This window comes from Pteronotus mesoamericanus, unplaced genomic scaffold (genome assembly GCF_021234165.1).
Source record: "Pteronotus mesoamericanus isolate MK-2021 breed Mesoamerican mustached bat unplaced genomic scaffold, CSHL_Meso_final scaffold_31, whole genome shotgun sequence".
Taxonomy (NCBI): Eukaryota; Metazoa; Chordata; class Mammalia; order Chiroptera; family Mormoopidae; genus Pteronotus; species Pteronotus mesoamericanus.
This window is the reverse complement of record NW_026555312.1, coordinates 16868210-16883770: the sequence shown is the minus strand read 5'-3', so window position 1 is coordinate 16883770 and position 15561 is coordinate 16868210. Positions and strand designations below refer to the sequence as shown.

The 15561-nt window shown below is 41.3% G+C and overlaps 1 protein-coding gene across 5 annotated transcripts in view; it reads left to right on the top strand.

Moving 5' to 3' along the window:
* Window positions 1-15561, top strand: part of PHACTR1 (phosphatase and actin regulator 1) — a 514659-nt gene that overhangs the window by 300851 nt on the left and 198247 nt on the right. For all 5 annotated transcript variants that reach the window (XM_054591889.1, XM_054591892.1, XM_054591891.1 and 2 more), the window contains one exon: window positions 12979-13143. In XM_054591889.1, the coding sequence (XP_054447864.1) occupies window positions 12979-13143 (165 nt within the window). The remainder of the gene's footprint in view (window positions 1-12978; window positions 13144-15561) is intronic.

Below are 15561 nucleotides of genomic sequence, written 5' to 3'. Positions count from 1 at the left end.
TTTATGTTTTGAGTTTGGTTCCAGAAAAATGATGTTTTTGCATTAAATAATGACCTTTAAGATTATTCTGTCATACACAGCAAAGAATTCCTATTATCTTTCATTATAAATGTATTTTATACATCCACATCAACTTCAAATTTCTCTAAAAGTGGAGTAGTGATTGTTTTTGTGTGGTACTTTTCATTTTAGGGTTTTGAAGATTAGGAATTTCTTCTTCTCTTTCCTCAAATTCCCTCTTCCATAATCTGAGTTGGACAATAAATGTGTAACAAATGTTTGCTGAGTTAGTGCATCACAACCACATGTGCTCATGGGCCTTGCTACTTCCAAGGGCCTGAAGGGACAGATATGAGGACAAAGCCCTGACATCAGCCTATGCCTTATGACATCCCTTTTTTCCTTTCCTTGACCCGATGCCTTATTATTTAGTGCGGGAACTTTGCAAAGGAAAAGGGAACTAGCACAATTAGAGCTCATTTAGTTATGACAAGTTTTGTTATGTAACCTCAAAGAAAAACTGAACAGATGCTTTATAAATTAAAATACCATATTGCAAGTAAAATGGGAAAAAGTGGTTGACATATCATAAGCCAAAACTCTAACAATTCAACTTCAGCAATCTGGGGAGTTTTCCTGGTTGGAAGTGGTGTGATTCATTGTTTCCCTGATGCTCGGGAGCATGAGTCCTACTTGATAGTCGTTAACTGTGTGTGCTTTTCTGATGCTCTCCAGCCTTCCACATCCTCAGGTGGGCTTCAAGTGGAACCTAGAGTGAATTCAGACAAAGGGTAGTGGGCAAAATCAATCAACACCCTAGATTTGGAGTCAGGCAATATTTAGTGAACACCTAATTGCTGATTTTAGTCTAAAGTTTTCCTGTGTTAACATAGTGATTGTACAGTGAGGTGAATGTTACTGTCCCTATTTTGCTGTTAAATAAATGGTCACAGAGCTACTTGATTGATTGGTACTTAACCCTTGATGTTCGGAGTTCAAATAACAGGCTCTGAGGTCAATATATTCAGTCATTAGGGAAAAAACCCAAGAATTAAAAATAAACTCTTAATTCAATGTTAATTTAAAACTTCTTATGGAGAGAAACTAACCAATGACTTTCCCTACTAAAACCTCTTTAGAAACTGAACATCTTTCATGCAAAAGAATAATAAAATGTCCCCGACAGAGTTATTGACAGGGCAAAAAAGAACAGGACACTTACCTCTGTAAAAAGACAAATAGAACTCAATGTCTGTGTCCTGAAATAAAAGAAATTAAGAATTCCTTGTGAAAGTCTAGGAATATATATATAAGCAGAGTTCCTTACTTCCTGAGTAATGGTCAAGGCTGACCCATGTTAGAGCTATTGATGGTAATTATACACACATGGAATTATACGCACAAGGGAGAGAAAACAAGGATGTTGTAGCAAGGACCAACAATCTTGCTAAATTTTTTTTCCAGGAGGATTATTTAGATTTCACACCATCACTACACAAATAACAAATGACACTGAAAAACTGGTCTGTGAACTAATGGGAGGTAAATAAAGGAACTGTGTCATGTCATCAAGAAAACAAATTGAGATATCTGAGCTTTAAGTGGTACTTCAATAAAATGTGAAGTTTCTTAGGTTCTCTGTCATCCTATGTTCAATAGGTAGCTCAGTAGCTATTATTATGAAATCTTGGAATGAGCTCAAGGGAGGAAAAATGCTGAGGAATGTATTAACCTTGACAGTATTGTGGAGGGAAAGACAGTTTGAAAAGGGCTGAATCAAAAAAAGCTACACTGCCTGGTCTTGAGTGTTCTCAAGCTACCCAGAGTGTAGGAGGTCTGACTAGTGATTGACTGATCTCTAGACTCAGGAGCCCTGGGCCACTTGAATTTTGTATAAGTTAGCACATCCTGAGCAAGTCACTTGACCCCTCTGTGTCTAATTTCTGCATCCATAGGAGGGGACAAAAAAGACACTATCATGACATTTGGCAAATTGTGTTCCACTGAACACTGGTCTACTATAAGACCTTAAATTTTCCCCACAGGGAAAACCAACTAACCATATCTGTGATTAAATTAAGTTTGGGGGATGCAGGATTAAACAAAGTTTACAGGGCTTATTGTAGGCCTTCATGGAGCCTTAAAAAGGTTACATTTTGATGCAATTCTTTGAGAAAATAGTATGTTAATCATAATTGTGAGGAAACAAAAGAAATTTGATACCCTGCCTACATAATAGGGATGTTAGGAAGATCTAATGAGATAACAGATATAAAAGCACTTGGAAAGGACAAAGCACTACGTGAACACTAGACATCTTTAAAGATTCCCCGTGATTTCAGGGCTTGGGGCTGGCTGATACCACTGGAGCATGACAGTTTTCCATGCTAAGGCTCTTCCTCCTTAGCCAACCTCCCCAAGGCTCTGGATTAGCTGGGGAGAAGGGAGTAGGGTTCCAGGCTTTTGTAAGAATACTGTAGTATGTTTCTCAGAGTGTGATTCTCAGGACACTTGCATCAAAATTATCTGGGCTGCTTGTTATACATTCACATTCCTGGGTCAGCAGGTCTAAGATGGAGACCACGGGTCAAAATTTTTAACAGACACTTTAGTTGATTCTTGTGTACACTAAAACTTGAGATCCACCAGCCTGGAGGGCGTTGGCACAGTTCAGAACCTCCAAAGCTCTAAAATTCCATGTAATCCCTTAAGGGGCATGCCAGGGGTAACGTGGTAAGGAATTTCACCCTCGTGGAGCCCTTATTGGACAGGGACCAGTCTGTCTGGTGCCAGGAGAGACATTTCATTTTTTAGATAACTTTTACTGAGCCCCTGTTTTATGCCCCATCAGGGTGCTTCTAGTACATATTTGTTAATGCTTACAAGTCAGTATTACCCCCATTTGATAGGAGAGCAAGCTGACTTTCCTAAGGTCACCCAGTGAATTTGTTAGAATCCTTTTGGTTGCAAATGAGAGAGAATCCATCCCATTCTAGCTTAAATAAAAAAGAGAATGCATAAGTTCATATAAAGGGAATCTCCAGTGTTAGAAAGGTTTCAGGCAGGGCTGGATCCAGGGGCCCAAATGATGTAATGAAGTCTCAGTCTCAGGCAGGTTCTCCCTTCAAGGTGACAAAGAGATTGCCAGCAGCTCCACGCTGTAGGATGAGGGTCCCCAGAGCCGGCTGATGGTTTTGTCAGTACAATTTCATTGAACACAGCCTTGCCCATTCAAGTATGTTTGTCAGTGGCTGCTTTTAGGTTGCAGCAGCAGAGCTGAGTATTTGCAACAGAGCTGGGTGGCCCATAAACCCCAAAGTGGTTATGATTTGGCTTTACAGGGAGAGTTTGCTGGCCCCTGCAGGAGAAACCAGGTTTTGTTGAGGCTTGATTTGAACCACTGAAAGGTTTGCTTTATTGACTTCAAGAGCATCAGACCCTAGGACCTGAGATTTTAAGATGAACAAAGAACCTACATTATTTAAAGATTGTTGCTTTGGATTAACACAAGACTTGGGAATTCATTTACAATTTAAATAAGCAAGTTTCATTCCCAACACAAATATATTTATTCTGTGGATTAAAGGAACAATAGAATGCTTTATAAGTTTTTGTAGTCATTACGTGTTTTTGCATTTTTGTGGTTGAAGGGTACATTCCTGGGAGATAAACCAGGAATTTTGTATTGAATATCTCAGAAAGAACTTTGCTGATAACATCTATTATCTCAATAGATGTAACAACACAGACCTGGATAAATTTAAATTTAAATGAGACTTTTTCCCTACCAGTCTCCTCTATTAGCAATGCTGTTTGTTCACTGAATCCTGTGGTCATAGACTATAAATAGCCCTTCAGCACAGTACTTAGAAAATATGAAGTGTTTGACATGATAGGATTGTTCCCTCTCAAAGCATATGAATTACCATTGTGACCTAGAGATTCTTTTAATATCAACCAAGTCTGAGTGAAGGTTTTTGAATTTATGGCCCCTGCTATGACTGGGCTCGGAGCCTGTCTGATCTACCACCCAGTTGGGAGAGCATGTCTGTCAATAGCCCCAACAAAACCCAGAATTGGGTCTCATTGCCTGACTAGGCTCAGTTGCTCATTTCTGGATGAGTAGAATGCACTAGTAGAGAATGCAGTGTTCAGATTGGTCAGCACTGGGTCATGTGCCCACCTCTAGAATCAGGAGTGAGATTCTTCTTTTCTGAACCACCTAAACTGGAAGTGGAGGAGGGGTGATCCTCCAAAGGAAAACTAGAAAGCCCACGCTCCCTGCTGGGAAGCCAAAAAAGAACTCAGCCACCAATAACTATTAAGCCATAGATTCTGGATCTGAACTTGCATCCTCCTGTTTTCAAAATTAACATTCTTCCCACTATACACAATGTATAGCATTTTCTAAGTGAAGCAGATCTGACACAATGTCAGGCCAAACTGGTACCTGCTGAGTTTTTCACTGTAGTTTGTGGTGTGAGTGTATAGTAGGGAATGTCCTTATGGTTCCACGTGCCCTACTGACCTAAGGAGGGTTTCCTTCGGGGCACCTACATTCAGGTGTGCATATGTTTTGTGACATCTTAGGATAAGGCAGATAACACTTCTTTTTTCTTACTAGAGCACTATCAATTTATATTGGCATATGTTTGTAGCCTTTTCAAAAACAAGCTCACTTGTTCCCTCATCCCTGAAGCCTTCCTATTACTTTAGTCAGTAATATGGAAATTTGAAAGACTAGGCTCTCATTGAGTGAGAGCATATTCATGAAAATAGACAAGTCTTTTTTTAATTTATTTTTTAAGATTTTATTTATTTTATTTTTAGAGAGAGGGGAAGGGAAGGATGAAGAGAGGGAGAGAAACATCACTATGTGGCTGCCTCTCTCATGCCCCATACTGGGGACCTGGCGCACAACACAGGCATGTGCCCTGCCTGGGAATTGAACTGGCAACGCTTTAGTTCACAGGCCAGTGCTCAATCTACTGAGCCGCACCAGCCAGGGGCTAGACAACTCTTAATAGCATGTGTTTCTCTTCTCCCGGGAATTATGTCTTCCTATTCACTAGTTCCTCCTCAATTTTCCCACATGTAAAATGGAGAAAATCTTAACACTTCCTCATAAGATTAATGTAGGTATTACATACGGTAATACTTTAAGTGCTTTGGTTGGTGCCTGGCTTAGACTTAGTGACTAAAAAATAGTAGTTGTTATTAATACTTTTATTACTATTACTATTACTACTACTATTATTATTATTATTATTATTATTGTAACAGTCATCATTGTCATTAGCATCCATGCCCAAGGAAGCACTGTCCTGTTTAGAATCTCCTTTCCCATTACAAGGTAACTGGAAACCCTGTTCACAGTCCACAGAGTTCTGTAGACCCCATTAGTCATAGGCACTTTCTGTTACAATGGCCTATGATCCAAGAACCAGTAGAGCTGCTCCATTCGCTCTCTTTAAAATCAGTACATCTCAGGCCATGGGATGGAGGAGCATTCTCATATTCCTCTTCGATTTCAATTACTGCTTCCTTGATGATTAACAGAAACATGACTTTGGTCATCTTCGGCCACATGGATCCATAAATTCCCTTTCTCTCCTCCTTTCTTTGCATGCTGGCATAGTCCCTGGGTCCTTTGCCAAGGTGCCAGACTGTTCATAGTGCCAAAGGCAGCAGCAAGCCTCTGAAAGCATCCTTTGGGACCTGCTCCGGCAGTGGGTAGAATTGCCTCCCACCGAGCAGAAAGCTCTGGAGCCAGAGAGGAGGAAGTTGGGCAAGTGCCCAAGCAAATATGCTGAGAAGTATGGGCTTGGGTATATGCAGCCCCACTTTCTTCTCCCACCATTTGCCAGCCCACAGGGCTGTATCGTACAGTCACACTCACTGTTGCTTGTTCCGCCATGAAGGATACCCTCCTGGTAGCAAAAAGATTGACTAGCAACTCTCTCAATATGAACATTTACATGTCCCTCCAGAGGTAGAGTTGAGCAAGACTCAAATATCACGCTAGTGTGTAATGGTTGTGTTTGAAGTGTGATTTTGTTGTGGCATGTTACGGGTATCTCTTCTGGTGGTTCCCAGGTAGAGAAGGTAGCCATCTCTGTGTCCAGAAAACAGGGATATCAGAGCTCTTTCCCTTCCTCCAACCAAATTAAGCCAACTTTGGATTAAGATGCATAAACCATTTGTTCAATGGAGCTCTATTATCATTAACACTGTGCTTGGTCAGTATCGGTGTTCCTACCTTATTTCTAATACACAGATTGGACCCATCTTCGGCCTGATAGTAAGGGATGAGGAAGAGGAGGGTGGCACACAGAGGGTAGAAGACTGGATAAGGGCGGTGAAGGTCAAGTACAGGACAGAATGAGAATGTAGGTGAGAGCACCGCAAGTCCTCATACTCGGCAATATTAACACCAGAGAGTTTCCAGGCATCATGTGTGTGTTTTCACCAAACCCTCTCCGAGCTTCGTGGTCCATGTGGCGATGTTGTTTTATCTCCTGGCTCAGTATGGGCCTCCATGTGGCCTGAAACCAGGCAACCTTCTCTGAGCAAAACAGCCTCCCTTTGCCCCTGGGACCCACCTCCTCTAAAGCCCAGCCCTTCTCCCCTCCAGTCCCCTCTCGCCCTCTTTATCCCACTCCTCAACTCAAGGGATGACGCGGGAGCTCTTGATTTTAAAATAAAAATGCATCACTCCTTTTTTTTTGTTTTATAAACACACCTCATAATTAATGTAGGTGAGTCCTACACTGGACAGAAACTCTTTAAAGAGATCTGGCCTCTATGAGAGCATGTGGTGTAACTTACGGAGTGAAAAAGGAAAGAAACTACCCTCTTGTACCTGATAATTCATATCAATGCTTCGTTTCCATGACATGAGGTACCTCTGTGAAATAAAGTGCATTTTCAAAGGGGAAAGCCACAGTCATTGAGAATTTTCAAATTGTTCATGTAACTGTGTGACATCATTTTGCCATTGTAAGGAAAGGTAACCTGCTTGCGGCAGAGAGGCGACAAGTTTAGCCCCTGGGCAGCGCACTGTAGTTAACTGCCAGCTAACCTCACTGCCACCCCCATCTTTGGCCCCTACCCATATAGCAGTGAAATATGGTGAAAATGTTACCCCTCCTAATGAAATTGGAAGGAAAAGTAAATCTCATCAGGTCCTGATCTACAAGCATTCTATTTTGGGTTCACTTTGGGTGGAAAAGCAAATATTTAATTTGAGAGAATCTCAGGTCTTCCAAAAGTCCCAGGAGCACTTGGCACATGGAGAGACCTACGGTGGGGGCCCCAGATGTCCTGGCCCTTCGGCCTCTGTTCTTGACTAGACATCAGACAGCACAGACACTGTGGCTTCCTTCTTTTGAAACTTCTCCGGGGGACACCGTATAGCTAACAGTTTCTAGTCCAGCAGAACACCAAAGTTGGTGCTCTCTTTGGATAGGCCTTTTGAAAACCAAGCAACCATGAGAAGTATAACGGGAAGGTGCTAGCCGAAGTGCCCCTTGCCCACCCCCCATTGCATATTCCAGGAGCCCAGCAGGAACAGCCCCAGGCTACAACAAGGGGAGGGTTTCCGAGCCGCCCAGGACATAACTACTTGGGTTCTTGGTAATTAAACTTATGCATAAATCGAGTATTTCTCATCTGCTGTTCTAAAAGGAAAGAAACATCATCTCCCAACCATTTCTCTCTCTGCAGATAGAGTAAATCCCAGTCATGTCATCAAAGGAAGACCAGACTATCTGGTCTCTCAGAAGAGTATTTTTGGAGGGTGGTGGTGGGAAGACCCCAGAGATGATGTGGGCCCGGCCGCCCGCTCTCCCTCAGCTCTCTGAATTCGCTCAGCAGCCAGCGGCCTACCTTTTGATTCAGCATTCTCGGCCCAGGCAGTTCACATTCAAGCTGATTCATCTCTAAGTGAGCACTCTCTCCAGACAGCTGTCTCCTCTCAGCAGCACAAGGACGCCACCTTTGAGAGCAGTGGGCTTGGGCAAAGCAGTCTCTTCATCATCTGTTTGAAAAGAAGGCTGTTTTTATAAACATGCCCGGCCAGTACGCTTTTCTTCTCCCACTTGCCTCCCTCCCGTCCTCTCTTATGTCCCTGCGGTCAGTCGGAGAACACTTTATTCTGACCCCAGTTTTGTTTTCTTTTGTTCTCCTCCTCTTCAAACTGTATTCACAATGGCCTCTTTCCTCACTGTTAAACCTTCCAATTTCAGAAAATGGTGGCAAAGCAGGGAGGTTGAGAGCTAGCCCCTGTTGCCAAAATAATTGGCAAAAAAAGACATGTGGATGATTAAAACATAAATGAGTTAAACTTAAAGTGATCCTGTGTGCTCAATAATATAGTGTATTTTAGGACTAAACATCTTGGATTTAACAGTATACTTACTAAGTATTCATTTAATTATTGAGTTTGCTCTCTCAGCTTCTTGCCACTCCAACATTTTCCAAGGCACTCCTAATTTCTTACAATTATTTTAATGTGGCAATTTCAGAATAATTTGTATTAATTTAAAGATGTGATTATGAAATAGTTTTTTGTCCTAGTGGTTTATTTTTCTTAGATAGTGATACTGATTTTCATGAGCTGGATTAAATGCACTCATTCATTTACTTAAATCATTATTGAGCACCAACTGTGAGAGCAAACTCAATATCAAGCTTGAATAACTCATATCTTGGCTTTAGAAACTTTTTTTAGGATTTGATTATAAAATCTCTCTTTAACCTTTAGCAGATGTTTTAGATTGACTGAACCCAAGAAGCCTCAAACTGTATATTTTTAAAATTTTACTTTTTGTGTGTTACACTGTTGGGAGAAACAAAAGAAAGATGGAAACTCAGTCAAATGCAGACACCCAAACACACATGAAATTCTGCACATAAGTCCAGTGGTTTGCTGTCCATCAGTCCCCACTGAGCCGGCGATGAGGCTGCTGTGGCGGGAGTGTTGCTTTTGGCTGCAGGGAGTGCTGAGAGAGGTACTAGAAGTTAATTCTAGGCAGGTTATTGTGGAAAGGTTCCTGAATGCCAAGACAGGAAATGAGAACTTTCTACTGTAAACTGTGGGAAGCCGTTGAAAGTTTCTGAGAAAAGCAGGTTTCTGGAGGGGTAATCTAGCAATAGTATAAAATACAGGTTTGACAGCAGAAGACGGGGCTTAGAAATGTAGGTTTGGAGACTTACAAAGTCTGGACAAGCAAGAATAAGTTTATAAACTAAGGTAAGAAATGGGGATTAGGTTATGGGTATATATGAAAGAGAAAATGATTTTGTGGGAATCATACCATCTCAAGCTGGCTAGTATCCTGGACTTAAAACCTCCTTGGAGCAGTTTCTCATAACTATCACCACCTGTGTGGGTACCCAGCCGTTGGGCATTGTTGAAGAAGCACCAGCTGGCTCTGGCCGCAGCGGCTCAGTTGGTTGGAGCATTGTACTGTAAACCGAGAGGTCCTGGGCTTGATTCCTGGACAGGACACGTGCCTAGGTGGGGATTCAGTCCCTGGTCAGGGTGCATATAAGGGACAACCAATCTGTGTTTCTCTCCCTCTTTCTCACCCTGCCTTCCCCTCTCTCTAAACTCAATAAGCCCGTCCCTGGTGAGAATTTAAAAAATAAATGAAAAAAAAAAAGCACCAACTGGAGCAGCTGATACCATTTAAAGGGAATAATTTTAAAATGCAGTGTTGTTCCAGAGGCTGTTTACCTGCTCCATTTGGCTTCCTTCTCATTCCTCATTGTAGCTGTTTCTTTTTTAACTACTCTCCTCAGCCACCCTGAAACCCAGACTTACTTAAAGCTACCTCAACTGTTATTTCCTTCCCTTAGCCGCCAATAATCTTTCACCTGCTGCTGCTAGATTAATCTCTGTGAGGTCCACATGTGATCAGAGGCATAAGTTCAAACTTTCAGTAACTCAGGATGAAACCTTCTAATGACTAACTCTTCTATATGTACTTTTGATCCCACCTCCTTTTCGTCTCCCTAAAATCCCTCTTTCATAAATTCTACACCTCTTTCCTACATCTTCGATTTCTTACATTCTGCTAGTTCTTGGAACTCAGCCTACTGGCCAGAGCAAGTCTTCCCATCGCATCCTGGCATGTTTCCCTTCAGAAGTTCTCTGTTACCTTTAAAAAATAAAATCCAAACCCCTTAAGAGACTTTGTTTAAAAAAACAAAAACAAACAAAAAAAAACCCAAAAACCAAAACCTGCATTTTCTAGCTCTAAAGCCCTTGGCATTAATCTACCATTCTATTCAGCTTCTTCCTTCTGCAAAGTTATTTTTAAAACAGAAAGTCTTCGCTATTTACCCAGTCATAAAAAGCAAAAATTCTGCCTTTCTTGCTTCCTTGTCCTCTCTCATGTTTATCTAGGAAGTTCCCAAGATCTGTTGATTCTGCCATGTGGCTGAATGTCATTCTTACCTCTGTGTCCCTTCTGTCTGTGCCCGACTTGGATTCTGGTCACTACCCATCATGACTCCTCCTACTTTTTCTGCCAGTTGTTTCTTCACACTCTGGTTCAGGTTCCCATTGCTGTTACAATAATATTCCTAGGAATAACTCTAATTGTGTCCTGATGGTGTACCTTCTCAATTAGGCTATTTAATATTGGACCCCTCCTCACCTATACACTCTTGATTTCCTTTGCCATGTTCCACTTTGTCTTTATTTTTCTTCCAAAGCATGTATCTTCTAATGAACTCTACAGTTTCCTCAGTTTCGCTGTGTATTTTATGTTCCCCACCATACTCTCTAGTGTAAGCTCCACAATTTGGTATTCTCATCTGTCTACCAACGTAGCCTAAGCGTCTGGTACATAGTAAGCATTCAATACATATATGTTGGATATAATAATGTCAATTTCCATTTTCAAATTCTCTTCTTTTCCCCTTGCTTATGGGATACAAACACCTAAGAAAATCTTTCAAAAGCTTGTCTTACGTGGCTCCAGCCTCCTCCGGCCACCTCCTCTCCCCACTGCACTTCATCTCACTGTGTAACTGACCCTCCCAGGTCGCTGTTTCTTGTTGTTCCTAGACTTGTCATGTTCTCTCAGCCCTCTCTGTTCCTTTTGGGTCTGCTCTTCTTCCAGGGATGCATTTCTGCCTCTCCCCCATGTGGGGAGAACAGTTCCTCCTCTTTCAAAATCTAGCTAGACGTTATGTCCCCAATGTCTTCTCCAGCACGGCCAAGCAGAGCTAGTTGCTCCCTCTTCTTTGCCTCCATTGAGTTTGACGTGGTTTCCTGATTCAGTAGTTTTACACACTGAGCCCTTTGTCTCCTCCTCTAGACTCTGTGCTCAGCCATGTCCAGTTCTTCCATGTGCTTGCCCAAAAAACGATCACAGCGCCTGGCACAGTAGTAAGTAGTGACTTGACACAGTGATTCAAAAGAGGAGCTACCAGTGCATTGAACCATGTAGCCAAAGGCTTTCAGTGCCATCACCATGCATTGTCCAAGTCGTTGCTGGAATTTCAGTTTCTAAGAGTCTTCTTTCAAAAATTAAAGCAGAACCAAACCCTCACCCACAAACCTGTACCTCCCTCGTGTTCCCTGTTTCCATGAACGAAGGGTGCCACTCCACCGATGTGAATCTGAGCGTGAGGAATTATCTGCCTCCCCGCCCCCCATCAGGCCACCCAATCAGTCACGAAGGCATCTGGACTTCGCTTCCCAGACATCTCTCAAACTCCTCTGCTTCCTTGCAGTCTTGCTGCCAGGAGCCTTTACTAGCCTCTCATCCCCTGTCACCACAGCACACTACCTGGCACATGGTAGGGGTTCCGAATATATTTGTTGAATGAATGAATCTCTTGAGTTAAAACCATTTCAGATGACATCAGGCAGACTGCCAGACTATAAGATTGAGTTTCTCAGGACAGCTTGTCCTGGTGATTTTTCTGAAAGACAGTGTTAAAGGTCTAACAGAAAGGTTTTTGGACCAGCCCCAGCTCTAGATGCCATTTGACTTTCTGAAAAGGTGAGTCCCTCCCTGCCCCCCTTGATTTTTCCCAGGAGGTTATTTTCTCTGATTATTCCTGTCTTAAAAATTCAAGTCATAGTATATTTACTTCACTGGGATGTGTAAGTTCTCATGTAAGATGGGAAAGAGTTTGTTTCATTTCAAGATATGAAAGATGTCAGAGTGTTTGTGGCCTTTAAGGAAGGGTCCCCACTAAGCATTACAAGTTTGAATGTCCTCAAATGTAAAGTTATTGGGATTAGTCTAAGTGGTCCCTAAAATCACTCTTGAATTTCAGTTTCTGAGAGTCTTCTTTCAAAAGTTAAAGCAAAACCAAAAAGGGTAGAGGAATTGAGGCAATTAGAAAATCTAACAAATAACGAGTAATCTAAAATCAGTCAGTAACCCTAAGATAGAGCCACACACTCAACAGATTCCAGCGCCTCTGCCGGTCTAGGTAAAGCTGGGTAGTAGGAAGGAGAGTTGTGGGTGGTGGAGACGTTGGCACTGGAATAGACAGTTGATAAATGTTTTCTCTCTCTTTTCTCAGCAGTCAGTGTTATAGTGATTATATCTGCCAAGTCTTATTTGAGAAATTGCTGGGCCAGTAGTTACACTCACTGTCATTTGTCTCTTATGATGCCCCCTCCCTGCCTTGCGGGAAGTCTCTGCTGTGTGAAGACTCCTCCTCCTCCTCCTCTTCTTTCACCTCCTTCTCCTCCTCCTTCTCAAATCTAAGTTACAGTTAGGCAAATTTGGTTGCAGTCTTCCAAATCCCTAGGGTTTGGCTGACTGTCCCCAGGCTTTAGAACATGTTGGTGTAACTTCCATTCCAAAAAACAGAAAGAGAAACGGAACTTCAGTCATGTGGTTTCTGTTATCTGTAACCATGGAAAACGTTGGCCATCTGTGAGGCTCCCATTTTAACACTTTTTTTCTCTCTCTTTATTTCCATCGTTTTCTTGGGAAAAACAAGCTGAGGAAGTGGAGAGGCTGGCGGCGATGCGTTCTGACTCCCTTGTCCCAGGTACCCATACCCCACCCATCCGGAGGAGGAGTAAGTTTGCCAACCTGGGAAGGATTTTCAAGCCTTGGAAATGGAGGAAGAAGAAAAGTGAAAAGTTCAAACACACATCTGCAGGTAAGATTATTTTTCCTTCATTTCTCACTGGGCTTTTGTTGACTTCAACTTTGAATGTTGATTAGTAGACTTTAATTACTGTTGGTTGTCAGAATCAAAGGGGAAAAAAATCAAACCTTAAAATTGCTCTTGTCTTTAATAATTATTCCATATGATAGAGACTGGCTTTTAGATTCTGCGTTTTCTTGTGTTTCAAGTATTTGTTATTGTTGTTTTTTAATGAAAGAAGCATCACTTTTATATGATCTATAAATAGCTGAACTTAGAACTCCACCTTTTCTACAACTGAATGGTTTCATTCTAGCATTGGCAACCCATTTCTTAATTTGCCTCACTATTTTCACTACTCCAGTAAAAATCAACACACAGCAGAAAATAAGTTATATATAGTTGTTGGCAGAAAAGGTTATTTCATGGAGGAAGAGTCTTGAATCGATGACTCTTGGATATGGCACGAAAACACGGGAGAAAGGAAATGAAGCATCACTGATGACAAAGATAATTGTACAGTTTGTAGCCTAGTGAAGAGCAGAAGAACTCAAGGCAAGTCAGCATAGCTATGGGGTTAAGAGCAGAGACTCTGGAGTCTGAGTACCTGGCTTCAAGTCCCAGCTCTGATACTTGGTAATTATATGGCCTCAGTTTCCCCATCTATAAAACAGGGTTAAGAATTGTACCTTACATAACTTAAAATTGTGGAGAGTTTATATGGCATGCTATGTGGTTATTTTTAAATGAGAAAGAGTGTGCAGAGGGTAATGTATAGTGAAAGAGTTCTGATTTCACCCTGCTTTAGATGAAATGATAGAAGAGCTATGCAGATTCTTTTTGTTTGTTTTGCTTTGATATTGCTAATTATGTGCCCAGGTCATTCCGGGCCTACTCTAGCCCTTTTATTTCCTTCTCCTGCTAGGCCCTTAAAAAGTCAACCTGCTCACTGTCCTCCTCAGGTTTCTCACCTCCTCTACATTTCAGTCCTCTCTCCCTTTTCCTCACCCCCAAACTAACTATGAAATAGGAGATGATCTGTTTCTTGTACCCAGCACTGTTCCACAGATCCAATAACTTTAATGCTAATTGCTTTGGGAGAATGAAAGAGAATAACAAACATAGGGAAGTTGCAAAAAGTCTTGAAATCTTAAACAGTCCTCATGGTAGATGCCTTCAATTTATGTTTCTCAGATGAAGAAACTCTGACTCTGTTTCTTAGATGAAGGCCCCAGTGTCCAGCTGCTGTCTACTAACTCCTGAGATTAGAATGAACTTCTGAATCCCATGAATCTCTAAATTGTCCATTGCCCTCTGATTGAATCCATTCACCTGACTGCATTCTCTGGCCCCTTGGTCATTGGGCAGATCTGTGAAGGTGTACCTGCAGGTCATTCATGTGTTCCCAAACTCTACTGAGGGATTTACCAGCAAGCGAAACTCTCTAAGTGGATGACTCCTCTGAATCCCCCCTGCCATGAGGTGACAAGGGAAGGGACACTTAGACCATTGCTTTGGAGTGGAGAAATCTAAATGAAATACATTCTTTAAACAAAGTGAGGCATAAAACACATGAACCAAAAAAAAAGAAGTATTCTATAAGCTCTGAAAATAATAATAGCAAAGATTCAACAAGGTCCTTTATAATGTTCTTCCTTGCTTTGTTATGAAAAATGGTTTATGATGACAGTGATTCAAATGTATATTTCTATTTATCAGCATGACTCCGTGTGCGATGAGGTGGTAGAAGCACTTCTTCCTGGCAAATCAGGAGCTTTGCTTAGTGCATTTGGCAAGGCCATAGGCAAAGCTCCAGTGTTTGTCACACTAAAAGTCACCTGATCAATTATGCTGACTTCTTCAAGATTTTGGGAAACTCATCCTATGATAGATGCAAATACAATGGCATCAAATTACTCATGAATCATAAAAACTCTGAAAAAAAACTTTCATTTAAAGTTGGGGGGAAAGAATTAAAAAACATGTGACAAGCAAAGTTGCAACTTTAATCATTCTAATTTTTAACTATTCTTATCAAGTTCTTATGATGTCTATGGCCAAACTGATTAAATTAGCAGCTGAAAGTGATATTTGTATGCGGTTTTTGTTCTTTTGATTTGTTTTGTTTTGTTTGTAAGAGACATTCAGGTTCCGAATTAGAGAAGCTGAATGATAGACTGTGGAATATCTTTATATCACAGTTGATGGATGGGTTCATGATGTAACTGAAACTACTCCATTTTTTTTAAGTCAGTGGTTTGCAATGTAGTATTCTTTGTACTTAACTGGATTCAGAAATATTATTTCTTATTTTTGGAAAGGAGAGACATTCTGTACTAGTTTTTTTAGCCCAAATGAGAAAAATGCTGACAACATAAAGATGTTTAATGTCATAAATTGTAGGTATGTTCAAGTAATACTTTGAATTAC